This window comes from Anopheles moucheti, chromosome 2 (genome assembly GCF_943734755.1).
Source record: "Anopheles moucheti chromosome 2, idAnoMoucSN_F20_07, whole genome shotgun sequence".
Lineage (NCBI taxonomy): Eukaryota > Metazoa > Arthropoda > Insecta > Diptera > Culicidae > Anopheles > Anopheles moucheti.
This window is the reverse complement of record NC_069140.1, coordinates 90176866-90190228: the sequence shown is the minus strand read 5'-3', so window position 1 is coordinate 90190228 and position 13363 is coordinate 90176866. Positions and strand designations below refer to the sequence as shown.

At 45.4% G+C, this 13363-nt stretch overlaps 1 protein-coding gene across 1 annotated transcript in view; it reads right to left on the bottom strand.

Moving 5' to 3' along the window:
* Positions 1-1181: 1181 nt before the first annotated feature.
* LOC128301105 (zwei Ig domain protein zig-8-like) overlaps positions 1182-13363 on the bottom strand; it is a 47605-nt gene continuing 35423 nt past the window's right edge. The window contains exons 7-10 of the mRNA XM_053037432.1: positions 5368-5579; positions 4831-4936; positions 4465-4515; positions 1182-3664 (exon numbers count right to left, since the gene is read on the bottom strand). Coding sequence (XP_052893392.1) covers positions 3543-3664; positions 4465-4515; positions 4831-4936; positions 5368-5579 — 491 coding nt within the window. The 3' untranslated portion in view covers positions 1182-3542. The remainder of the gene's footprint in view (positions 3665-4464; positions 4516-4830; positions 4937-5367; positions 5580-13363) is intronic.

Sequence of the window (13363 nt, the reverse complement as noted above, 5' to 3'; positions counted from 1 at the left end):
CTAAAATAAAAAGATCGCCATGTTAAGCTACCGCCCGCGGTTGGTTTACAATGGTACGATTATAAATTCATTATAAGATGCCTCAGCACTTTCCCAACTACATACTTACAGCGCTCGTGGATGCATACTGTTATTGTTGGCTCACATTTCATTGCCTCCGTTGATTGTCTAGCGCAAAAGAAAAGCGAAATGACGGACACAAACACGCACACCAACGAACGAATATCGTTTCGGGTTTCACACAATCCCAGCAACCAAAGCAAACAACGCCGCGGTATTTTTCATTAAAAAAAATATGTTTGGTTTTTTATTCAACTGAGGATTAAAATATAAAAATATGTACAATATAATTTTTCATGAATTACCTAACTAATATATAACTACAATATTTCTTCCTCCCTTCGCCTATCGCCTGCTCCACGCGTGATCGGAGTGTTTCTTTGTGTGTACTGCTGGGTTTTTGTGTCTGTATGTGTGTGTGTGCGTGTGGGTGAGTGTGTAGGTGTGAATGTTTTCGCTTTTTTGTTGAGTTTTCTCCTGCTACTGTTACCGGTACCGATATTCATGCATGCTTTACGTGCTTTAAACATTTATTCGCATCCTTTATGGCATCCACTATTTTTCTTCTCTTGCGCATTTCTTAGCCAAACACGATCGTTCGGGTGACCAGATGGGGTTCCCTCTCCCTTCCGCTGTGTCAATGGGGGCCATTCTCTAATCACTGCCTTTGTTCCAAGTCTGCCCCTTATTTGGCCTTTTTATACAATGTCTGGCGCTCAACTGGAATTAAAATTGATTTTGCATGTGTCATGTCGTGAATGGAAATACTGATCTCTCGCCTCGGCGACCGGCACGGCATGGACGCCATTGGCATGGACTGTGGCCCGTGTAGTTTGCGTTGTTTTTGTACGTCTGTTAATGCTGTCTGTCTGTGGGTGTTTGCTGCTGTATGTTTGCAATCTCGCTGTATATATGAACCCGCTCCGCTGGCAATTTTGTAGTAGTATAAGTAAGTTATAACATTTTACATTTTTTTCTCCCGGGAGCGACTATCTTCGGCGTTTTGCGCTCCAGTATGGGTATGGGATAAGTTTTGTTTTGTTTGCTTGTATGCTTTGTTGCTTCGGTTTGGTTTTTGCTTCCCTCTCCCTCATGTACCGTTAATTAAATAGTTATTACTGGGCGCCTCCAACTGTCAAAACCATACTATCGCTCATAGAGTATAACTTGTGAGTGAATGTGTGACAATTGTTTTTTTTTTCTTTTTTGTTCTCTGCTTTTCTCCTCTTTTGTCATTTAAATTTACCTTCTGCTTCGCTTTGTTATCGGTTATCGTGTGTTTTGTTGGGTTTTTTGTTTATTTTTTGTTTGTTTCTTACACATGTGTTGTTTTTTTTTCTTTAATAATGTTTCTTTCTTTTTGCTTGCTTTGTATCGTTTACCGTGTTGGTTCAATAAAATGATTATTTATATTAACGTATCAGTAGGACTTTGCTAACGATGATTTTCGGTTTCGGTTTATCTGCTTATGCACGCAACCTTACGTACTCTCCACACCCAACGTGTACCAAATTTTCGGGTGAGTGTTTTTCCGTGTGTTTCTGTTTGTGTCAATGCCCCGTCCCGCTCGGTGGCCACCGACGGGTTACCGACCGCAACAGGACCGCTATGTTTCGTTTTCGCCCAAGTCAACAGTTATCAATGCTGGGAAAGTTATGCCACAAGCCTCGGCAGGGACGATAACAACAAAATACGGCTAGATCATATTTTCATACACTGTACGCATACCTTGCCATATTTGCAGTATGGGAACTTATGTTGAAACAAAAATATGCCCTTCATCATCACCCCAGACTTCTCACGCGTCATCATCACCTCGGTATCCCACTTACGTTAGCCCCAACGCTAACGACATGATCGAATAGCAAAAACCCCACACATATACGGGCGTGGCGACCAAAAACAAACCAAAAAAAAACCAACAAACCTCCCCACAAAAGTTCAACCGGGTTATCGAGTATACACCAAGGACTGTGGGCCAGGTTCCTCCCCGAAAAACTCCGGCGATAACTGGAATGGAGTAGGATATTTTGATCTTTATTTTTTCCTCACCCAGGAGCAAGTGCAGAAAAACTGACATTGATGGAGTAAAGTTTTGGGGACTTGCTTAACGAAATTGGAACTAGATGGAGCAGCAATGGAGCGAACAGCACGATCAGCGAGTACCATGGCAACGAAGGCTTTACACGGGGGGGATGGTCAGTGGAAAAAACGAGCAATGGGAGTGCGTTGGAAGGTGTGTTTTTGTTTTCCCACCCATCCACCCATCCACATGCTGGGTGCCCCCCGCATTTCGTACGGTTTGTGCTATCCAGTTCTTGCTGTCTTTTTTTTTTTTTGCTTGTTATAGTACAGTTCGTTTTCGGGGGACGAAAAACATATAAATAACCCCAAATCAACGAGAACGCTCGCAAGGAGCTGTGGACCATTTCTGTCTATTCAACCTTCAAGTGACCACAGCTCTTTTTGCCGTACCGGAGTTTCCTGGGGTATTGGAGCATCTTCCGCTACCGGCAACAAATAATCAGAGAGAAAGAGAGAGAGAGAGAGAGTGCGAGAGCGAAAAACGAAAGAGTATAAAACAATCTGCAGGTGCTTCACCTACTTAACGTCATCTTTATCAGTCCGTTTTTTTTTTGCTGGGGCTGGGGCCCTTTCTACCAGCAGCTTTGCGCATCGAGCCCTTTGAACCTTAGCTTAGCTACTTCAACCCCAAAAACCAAAGCAATACCTGGAATATTGTTCACCAACGATCTCTCAGTCCCTCGGTTAATGTTTTTTCTCCCTCTTCTTCCGTTTGTTTTTTTTTTGCATTCCCATCTCTAAACAAAACTTTACTGAAACATTTCCCCGTTTTTTTTCTTCTTTCGTTTGTTTGTTTGTTTGTTTTATCAGTCACGAATGAGCTCCATTGAATTGTGGGTTTGTGTTGTTGGGCGAAGAGTTTTCTCACTCACTCACTCATCCCACCCCCAAATCATCATTCCTACCTTGTAGCTTGTCACGATTCGTTTGTTTTACGTTTTCACTTTTTTGTTCCTTCTTTGTGTGTGTGTGTGAGTTGTTGTTGGTTTATATGAGCAAAATTTTTCACATCATCGCCGTTCCACCCGGACAATGGAACGCCTTACCCCCCCAACCGGGGGGCGGTGCATCTTACCTTTCTTAAGTGTGTATTTAGCGATAGAGAATGGACGTGGATGATTTTCGAATTACCTTTACTTGTTCGAGTTTATTTTTTTGTTTTGTTTTCATATGTTTTTCCTTTTTGTATTTAACTTATCTTTACTTTCGCTTCGCGTGTTTTTGCTGTTGTTTGATTTTTTTTAATAGTTTCCTCTTTCTCTCTCTCTTTCATTACTTATCCACTTAGGTATTCTGTTTCGTTTACTTGCTTTCGTGGATACGGTGCTTTCTTCTTCTCTCTTTTCACCACTTTTATGTTGCTTGTCTAATTCTGGCTTAATACGCTAACGTTATACTTAAAGACTATAGTTCACATGACAGCTTAGCTGAGCATAGATAACCAATACAAGTAGCATAACAAATGACCTATGCCGGAGTAGAATCTGTAGATTGCGCTGCTTGAACATCGATATGCTGTCTGTGGAGATAGAAATAAAACACAAACAAACAGACAGAAAGAAAGAGAGAAAGGAAACAATCGTGTCAGCACATTGGTAAGCAAGAGGTGGATTTGTTTGGGTTGATGAATTTAAATTGGATTTTCTACAATTTGGACAATCTTGATTGCGTCGGTATCTGTAGAAAAAAAAAAAAACAAGGTGCGCAAGCAATGCATTGAATTTAAAGTGGTGTTTTGAACATAAAATATTCAACAAAATGTGGGTAATTTATTTTATTGCTTACAATAAATAAAACATTTATTTGATCGAAGGACCTTCATGTCGCAATAAGCGCCTTTTCTTGCGTCCAAAGCATGCATCGTAATGGAACGGATGTTAATAATCACGATATTATTAAAACTTCATGGCTTCAACTTCAGCTGCAAAACAAAGGGCAATATCGAAGCAGCTCGAAGCACGGTCTAATGCCAGCTGTATGGCACAGTGTACCAAGGACTGGGTGTCACAGCTGCAAAAGCTGGACAGCTTTAGCTTGCAGCGTACACCATTGAACGATCCACCCTCGACATCCATTTGGCCGCTGCCATTCCACCGTGATGTGCGCGCGCGGTAACTTTACGAAACTCCACAACAACCACCCCTGTACCCTCCCCGTGTGTTACCGATGTTGTCAATAGCACACGCGTGGTTCATGATTTATGCAGCGGCGGTGGATGCAGTGCAACAAACGCAACGGCGAGTCATCCACGAGCCCGGAGCACCACGATGGTACCGAATGCTCTATAAACAACAGTAATGAGAATTCAATTATGCTTACCATCAAACAGCGATCTTGCCGATGACGTGACAGCGGATGCAGACGATTCTCCTGTCCGGTGAGATATTCGCAGGGGGGAGGCGGAGGGCGAGAGTCACAAGGTTGACATCGAGTTGTCATCGATGTTGGGTCGCAGCACGGACCGCCGGGTGCCGGGAAGCATGCAAACGAAATCACAAACAACCAGATCAATATCACTGAGGCTATGTAAATGGAGCACGGAGCACCGAACATGGGCCCGGCTTTTGTAAAGTCCTTTTGCAGGGTACTGTGTTGCATGTATGGAACACACACACACAGTCAGGCAAAAGTTCATATCCGCGCACCGTTTGGTCTATTTGAAGTTCTGGCATGTCGATAACCTACCGTTGATAACGTGCAGTGAGACAGTGATCGGTGGACTGTTGGATGGGCTGCAGGAGTAATTTCCGGAGTCCTTCTTTCTCGTCGATTCTATTATCAGCGAACCAATCTGTGGATTGAGCAGACCAGACGGTTGATATTGGCGCAAAAACCGGGGCGGTTAACTAGACAATTGATTTATGATCAGATTTTAACAACGCTTCGTGATAGTGTCTATTGCAGCTGTGCACCGGGTGGAGAAGCGTTTGAATTTGCTCGTTACGAACACGTGGGTGGGTTCGGTGGCACACACGACAAATTTTGGATTAACTTGTTGCAAAAGGCACTTGAAAATTTGATCATTTTTTTTCGAAAATCCTTGGAATAGAATTCTGTTAACATTCAACAGAATAATACAGAATTCTGAAAGTATTCAGACAGGGAGTTTTAATATTCTGTTTCTAAGAAGAGTTCTCCAAAGTTATAGAGACGATTATCGAACAAAAAACGCCATAAATAAGAACACCTTGTTGTAGGTAGGTTGAAAGGTACACCACTTACCGTACTGTGTATGTCTCCGTCCAGATCGGGTGCACCGCGATCCAGCTGTGTCTTCCAGCCGCGCCGGCTTTCGGTGAAGATCTGCTGCGTACCGTGGTACCAGATGATGTAGGAAGGTGGCTCGAGGGCGCCCCGTACCACACATCGCAGGATGACGGCACTGCCGGCCTTGACGTAGCGATCGGAGTCCCCTATAAGCTCGGTTCTTGGCACTGTTTTCGAGGGGCGACACACAGCCAAAAAGAAAAACGTAAAGTAAGAGAGAAGCGAGCAAATAAGATATGGTAACACTTTAGCGCTCTATCGACTCGACGGCAACAGGACATAGGTGTGTGATATCGGGGAAAGCAATCGAGGTAGGACCGGATCAATTGCCTCCCAGCGTCAGGCAGCGCTAGCTATATATATATCTTCACCTCGACTTAAATAAAGTTGCACAATAAAGGAAGCTTCCTTCTCCGTTCTCCGAGCGGCACAATAAAGGCTAGAACAACGATGTATGTGAGCAACGCGACGGGGTCGAGCAAAGCCATGGCTGGCCATTTCGGCAATCAACCTTCCCCCCTCATCGTCGCACAAGCTTCGGAAGCGTCACACACGTGAGCCCGCAGCCGGGCGCAGTAAATTTTCATTCCACTCAATTTCGACGATCTAAAGTTGTGTCAATTTTCGGCAAATTTTCCAACGAAATTGCCATCGGCACGACACACGCGAAGCCTTCCAGCGGGGACGGGATTCGAGTTGGCCGGTACAGCGACAAAAGTATGCCCACACCATCGTGCTGATGGAGGACGTGGGGGGTGGGGGGGGGGGGGGGGGTGGTGGTTAGAAAAAAAACATAAAAGCACATAAATTCTACGACGGAACACCGAGCCGTCGCTAGGCGAGAACGGTAAGCAAAAGAAAACACGAAACGGAACATAAACGACGCGGAATCCTTTCCTCCTTTTCCGCTTCTCGTCGCGTCCCGTTCGTGGGGGGGGAGGTTGGCCTGAATGTCTTCCTACCGCCTTTACCGGCCGCCACAATCGCAAAATAAAACTGACTGTTGGGTTTTTGGGAATTTATGGCGCTTTTAAGCCAGTCTCAAGCCGTCTGCCGTTACGACCCGATCGACAGCCGCCTCCAGCTGTAGGGCGGTTGACGGGCATTCGATGGGCCAACGCTGCCGGCCAATCGTTGCCCATTGGACCCTTCCCGAGCCCCGGGGTATTTCTCGGGGGTTTTTGTTTTATTTTTTTGTTATCGCCTATCGGTTTGGCACATGGGCCACAAGCTCGTCGTGAGCTTTTCCTCCAGCTCCAATCGAGCGGGGAAGGGCCGGTTCTGCTGGTTCTGCGGTTTAATGGTTCTAAATTTACTGTAAAAGCCCTTGCTAATCCCTGTGAGTGCTTTACCGATTGCTGGGACGTTTTATTTATCGTCAATCGGATCTGTGGCCTGCGCGAGCGATGTACAGGGGCAGGGCCTCTACAGCCCCGCTACAACAGGTCGTTTTGGGTTGGCGTTTTTTTCGTGGGGGCCGACACAGCACAAATAAGGCTTCACGATGATGGCAAACGGCAGCGAGCAGTGCGATTTGCTATGCGATGCATGGATTCGATTCCCGGTGTCCGGCGCTTCAAACCCTCACCTGCACCTGCACCTGGGATGGCGTTAGAGCGACGTCAAGCGGAGACCCATTAATGCAATATAATCTACTTGAATAAATCATCCACGAGGCACAACCGGTGGGCCACGGCTACGATGGAACAAGGCCCACCGAAACCACCAAACAACACCTATTATATGGCGCACTTGCGGGGAACCGTTGCAGAAGTGCTTGAAGTGCTTGCAACAGCTCATAAAACCTGCTGCAATCTTCATGCCGCCGTGCCACCGTGCTGCTGGCTTGCCGCGCCCCACCAACGTGAGGCCATCGACCGAATGGCGCATTTTACATCCATTCGAACGCGCGCGGTTGCTTTACATTGAATGCCACTTCAGCGTTGCGAGGGCGCGCACACTGTGTGTGTGCTGTAAGGGGACAAAGACGGGCAAAAAAAGGTCATCCAAAATGGAACAAACGGTGTAGCACAAACGGTATGATGCTGACTGTTTGCTGCTTTATCGCACGATGTTTCAAGCGGTGCGAGGCACTTTTCCGAAAGCGGTTACACATTTTAAGCAAATTATCGAACGATATTCGAGCAGAAAAACGCTGCACTCGCTGCGCGACGGACGGAACCACACGAACAACAACTTTATCATAGCGTTGTGATACACACGCATCATCATCCAAGCAAGCTGGAAGCGAGCTAGAAGCATCCCCAAACCCGGAGCAGCAGGCGGGTTTTATGCGCTCCAAATATCTCTGCTCGCCCATCTCGCGTTTCGTGGTTCGTGGAAATAAAAAGTGCAAAAATAAAACCGTCCCCGTAAATGGGGGCCCGAATCGGGGAGGTTGAATCGGTTGGGACAGGATGTTGCTCATAACGACGGACAACTTAACATAATCGAGCGTTTGTCGGTCGATCCGGCACGTTGCTCCTGTATTTTGTGTGTTTGTGTGTGTTTGTGCGAAACTCTTCAAAGTGGGTGCGCGTTGAACTATTTCCAGATTTTAGTGCTTGTTTCTAGCCGTCCCGGGATGAAGTGGTTGTTCTCACTCGAGCCAACAATGGTATATTGTGTTACCGGGGTGGTACCATGATTGTTTTATGCGCAGTGTTCTACGTTTGGTTCGGTGTTAAACATGCATTGTTGGCCAGAACGATACTCGTGGCCCGGAGTGATGTGAGAGATTTTAATACGATTCAACACTCGCATGCATTTGGAGGGTGTTCTTTTTGTTTTGCGCAATGCTTGTTTTTAATTAGCCCTTAACACTGTCAATGTAATTAGAACTTTATCTTGCATCACCAAAAGTTGTGAATATGGGTTTTTTATGGAAGTTTGACGTAAATTTCGGTAATTGAAGGAGTGCCTCCGATAAACGAGTCAATTAGAGTGCTGAAAGTCAACTACATTTGTCGTTAATTCAGGCACACTTGAGAATTGTTTTGCTCCTCGTCAAGGACACTCTGTTGCGTAGATTCCAAAGCAAAATAAACAGAGTTTGGAGAGATGTTTTGAGCTGTGGATGAATGCGATGATCTTCTGTAACCGTGATGGATATCTTCACATCCTACTAGACATCTGAGAATACGAATCGCCTGAAGTACAGAGCTTTAAGTCTTGTACCTGTAACTCACTATATTTTGAGGGATATCAAACTCACAATACATCAGAGTGAGTCAGGTGAGTGAGGTTCGTCGGGTTCCGAGAAAGGTTCTCACTTTGTTATTAGACATCGAAAGTATGAAGTTTTAGGAGCTGTTCTAAACTGTGATCATTTTTTGCGATAGTGCAGAACATATTACTTTGGTGAGACAGTGTGTGATATGTGAGACCGTGGTATACCATTACATATTGCTCAGATGAGACGCGGATGTCAATTTAACTCATCAACTCGGATTTACTGTTTACTCACTGTTTACTTTACTCACTCACGGATTCACACGGAAAGTAGAGTCATTTAGTGTCAGACAGAATTTCTTTTATTTGATAACTATCTGAAAAAGATACTCATTCCATTGGATACCGAAGGCTATTGAACCGATTGATGAGAACTATTCGGAGCAGTGAACACTACCCGATACCAGAGTTTTTATTTGTATTCATTGAAAAAAATTGTTCGCCCAAGAGGAAAACAAAAAGTAATTTAAATACTTGGTGAAATCTAACCTGAGCTTATGTCAGTTGGACGAGAGTTGGAACGGAACGTGGTCAAGGAAAGGCTAAAATCGAAAAGGTGATACTGACTGTTGAAGTGTCTAAGACAAACAAGAAACGGGACATTAGAGCCGTATCTAGTGCGCCTCTTAAGATCAGTACGTGGTAGACAACATAAATAGGGACCCGAGAAAGGAGTAAAAGGCATATCAATGACGCCCAGAAGCAGCCCACCAATAAAAATTGCTTGAGCACGGTCCCGTCTACTCTCCAAAGATTCTAGGCAACTTGGATTCAAGCACTTGGCAACGCACGTTGAATGAGGGCTTTCAGTCAAAATTAAAACATAGGATGCGCCGAAAAATCACACTCGTGAAACATCTCTGTACTTGCTCAAGTTTCGTAATCCAAACTATAGGTTTCCAAACATTAAATGCATATTCTAGAGGAGTACAAACTAAACAATAAAAAAGCGCCTTCAAACAAATCGGATCTCTGATGTCAGTTGTGAGGCTGTGGATAAGACTCAACACTTTAAAAAGCTTTCTTTACAATGGTTATAAAGTAGGCGTTGAAAATCAGTTTACAATCTAGAGTAACTCCCAAATCACAGATTTCACAAATACCGGAGTTCAAGCTGCATCTTTCAGTGGCTATTGGTAAAACAGTCTATGCTGTATCAGATAAATGTGCATAGTTGTATGATTTGTAATGTACAGATATCAGAGTCCTTGGAAAGTACATATCTTTATCTAAAGAACTTGTAGAACAGTTAAGCCCCAAATGTCAAACTAACATTCTTGTAATATTTGAAATAACTTCAGACGTTTTATATCTTTTAATAATATTTTTTCCACGCAAGACTTTCGAATTCGCAAGGAAATAATGATACCTTTGCAGAGTTTTTTTTTTCAATAGTTGAATCGTTTAACATATAAACATGGTAAAACTTTTCATAAAAGATGAGAAATCTTTTTCACTGCTTTGCTCATTATTTTACTTGTTACACCTTTCATGTGAGTGGCTTGTGAACTCCATCCCGAAATATATGTCCATGAAGCGAAACTCTTTACCCAACCACCATCAAACTGGTCGTTAAGAGCAACTCCAAGGAAAACTTGATGCTTGAACTGAAACGCTTACACAAACGCAACTAATCCAAAATTATGACGAATGTTTGGCGAACAGCCGAAGCAGGCGAAGAAAAAAAACCAGCTTATATATGAAACGGTTTCGTTAGCCATTTCTTGCAAAACCATACACAGTGGCCGATTGCAAGTTTTCGTTCGCGTTTGCAAGTTCGTTTCCTGGCCGCCACCACCATGGGCGCAAGAGTGAGCAATTGTGATGAAAAGAAAATTTGTAAACTTCTTACGGAACTTGTAATGTGGGTGCTGCGCCAAACCATTCGTACCCGGTGCTTGCTCGGAGCAACTTTCCACCGGTCAGCTTTGAAGTGTGCCAAAGTTCCCGGGCGGGAGCGGTTTAATCTGTTCGCCGGCTGAACAGATCCAGCCCGGGCACCGGGCTCACGGGTTTTTGTAAAAGTTTGCAATGGAAATTGTAAATTTGAATAAGGCTGTGTGGCGGGGTGAGCGAAATAAAAAAATAAAGAAGTTTGTTTCGGGGCTTTCCGATAAATTCCGGGTAGTTTTCGGCTTCGGTGAAACGAACGGAGCGAATTTGCCAGGAAGTTGCCACGCGCATCAAGTGTGGGTTTCCCGTTGTATTGCTACCTCGGTGGACCGGATGGGTCGCATTACCGTTTGCGAAATGGATTTCGTTTGAATTGCTGTACGGGCTTTAGTTTTACATTTCGGGAAAACGGCCTCGGAACAGGGGGGAAGGGCGGTTTGCAAAAAAAGTTTGCTGGAACTGTAGAAAGTAGTTAAACTGTATGTTTAATAAAGTAGCAAATTTGCGTTTTCGGTGTTTTCGTGGAAGGTTTTGCTAAATTATACCACGACCGGTACGTTTTTGCCGTAGCCAGAAGCAACCTTTGTGATCCGTCTTACTGGATTATACTCGCTGCTCAGGTTCTTTGATTATTAAATTGTATTATATTATATGTATTAAAAAAAAGCTTCCAAATTGCCAGATTGGTCGGAAAATAAATCATTTGCAATAATTTTCAATCATTTTCCGCTTAGTTTTCAACAGCCTTAACCACCAACTATTACTAAATTAATGGATTTTAAGTGGAAAGTAAACAGCTTCCCAACGGAACGGTAGCAAATCTTTTATGTCTGTTGGGAAAACACACGTTTGGCACACATCACACACTGCTTCAATGAGTTTATCACGCACTCTGAATAATAAATATCAATAGTAGAGCCCTTACGTTTCCCCGGTTTCCGAACAAACTTCCATGTTTATAATTCTATGGAATTATATCGTGCAGCGAAAAGGCTCTACGCCAGAAATTCGCAACCCGGCCTGTCCAGCAATCCGGGCTGCGAATCATAATGCAACGGGGAAAGGATTATCGAATACGGTAGCGGTTGCTTCCGGGCTCGAGGGGGGAGGTTCGTGGGCGAAATTTTGTAACCATACTTTATGGCCACGGTTGCCAAAGCAATGCTGTAAAGCACCCGACCGACCCGATGCTTGAGCCGGAAAAGCTAACCTGGGCAGTTGCGAGAAACCAGCGAGATGCCATTGGCCCGAGTGGCCTGTGCATCATCAAAGCCACCAAACCCCCGCCCCCGGAACGCCGGTGTATGATTATGACAGGAGGGAAAACTCATGTTTATTGCTTTTCCCGGTCGATGTGAAACCAAAACCAAAAGAAAAAAAGGAATGGCGAAAAATAAAGGAAACCCCCGTACGAAACCTCGCACCGTACCGGGCTGGCGGTCAACTGGCGTTCGGCTTCATTGGCATCGGGATTCAATAATTTGTGGCTTAATGTAGTGTACGAGGCTGAAGCTTTTTGAGGCTTTGCCGAGCGGGCCAAACAAACAGCGGCCCAGGCACACTCTGCCCGACCGATCCGTCTAATAACTGGCCGTACTGGTTTGCCGGTGTTCACTTGCGGAATCGATACACGGACTGGGGACCAAACGCGTCGGGTTTAGGATTCGGGAACATCCGGTTACGAACTCCACGTACGCTTGGGTTTTGGTCAGGTCTGCGTTTCCGACCGACTCGACTCCGGCCGTACACGCGGCGAAAATAAAACCCACGTACCACGGTCGGTCGGGGCATGCATGAATTCACCATGAGACACCCCGACGTACGAGATTGTGATTGTGTTGGATCGGTACGGCACCGTTAGCTGCTCGAGGGAAACGCTTCCCGGGCTGTTATTTACTTCGTGCACCGAATCACTAATGATGGTCACAGGAGAAATCAGATCGTAAGAACCCCGTGCGGTCGTTGTCCGCGTCGTCTCGTATGTGTGGTGCGCGGCTGCGAGGAACTCTTTCCGGGCTCCGTGACAGCAGGCTTGATAGTGTAATCCGTGTAAGTAGAGTACCTGCCTGCAAAACTGTTTGGCATTTAATTAAGAACGCAGCAAAACTTTGAGCGCTGCCGAAAGTTATTTATTCGGCACTGGTTAAGGTGGTCTCGAGATGCACGAGAGATGGTGAATCGAACGGTTCCCAAGAAGGAAGCCTATTTTTCCGCCCTACGTACAACGTGTGGTTTGATTGCGGGATGGCCACTACAACCGGGCTCCACCCGGTAATAAGTGTCTTGTAGGCCGAATCGATTTATGGCCGGTTGCGTACAATGCCAGGCGGAATTGAAAGATAGAGCTGCCGTGCCGAGGTGAATAGGAGCCCGGAAACATTATAAAACCACACCACATTGTCTGCCTGTTTTGTCGCTGAATTTTCCCGGAATGTTCCCGTTGGATTCGGTAACGCCGCTACAATATGGGCGCCATCGTATCGGGACGCTGTGTAATCTCGCACACGTGCGCCCATTTTCGTGTCCAACATCCGGAGGTAAAGTTGGCGCTGGTACGTTGTGCTGGTTTTGACAGCGTACCGTATTACTTTTTGACGAGTGCACCCAACCGGTAACGGTAGGAACCTGACAGCAATCGCTTCCCGGCGCCACGAGCCGGGCGAACCGGTTCGCCTCGTTCAAGGAGCCTTCCAGGGTCCCTGACAGGGCCGGCCTTTTTGTTTCGAGCACCCGGGAGATGTGATGAATATTGAATGGGCAAGCGACCCGGGTACCCGGGGACGGTAACCGTCGTTGCGTTGCGATACGATCGAAAAATCGGAACGCA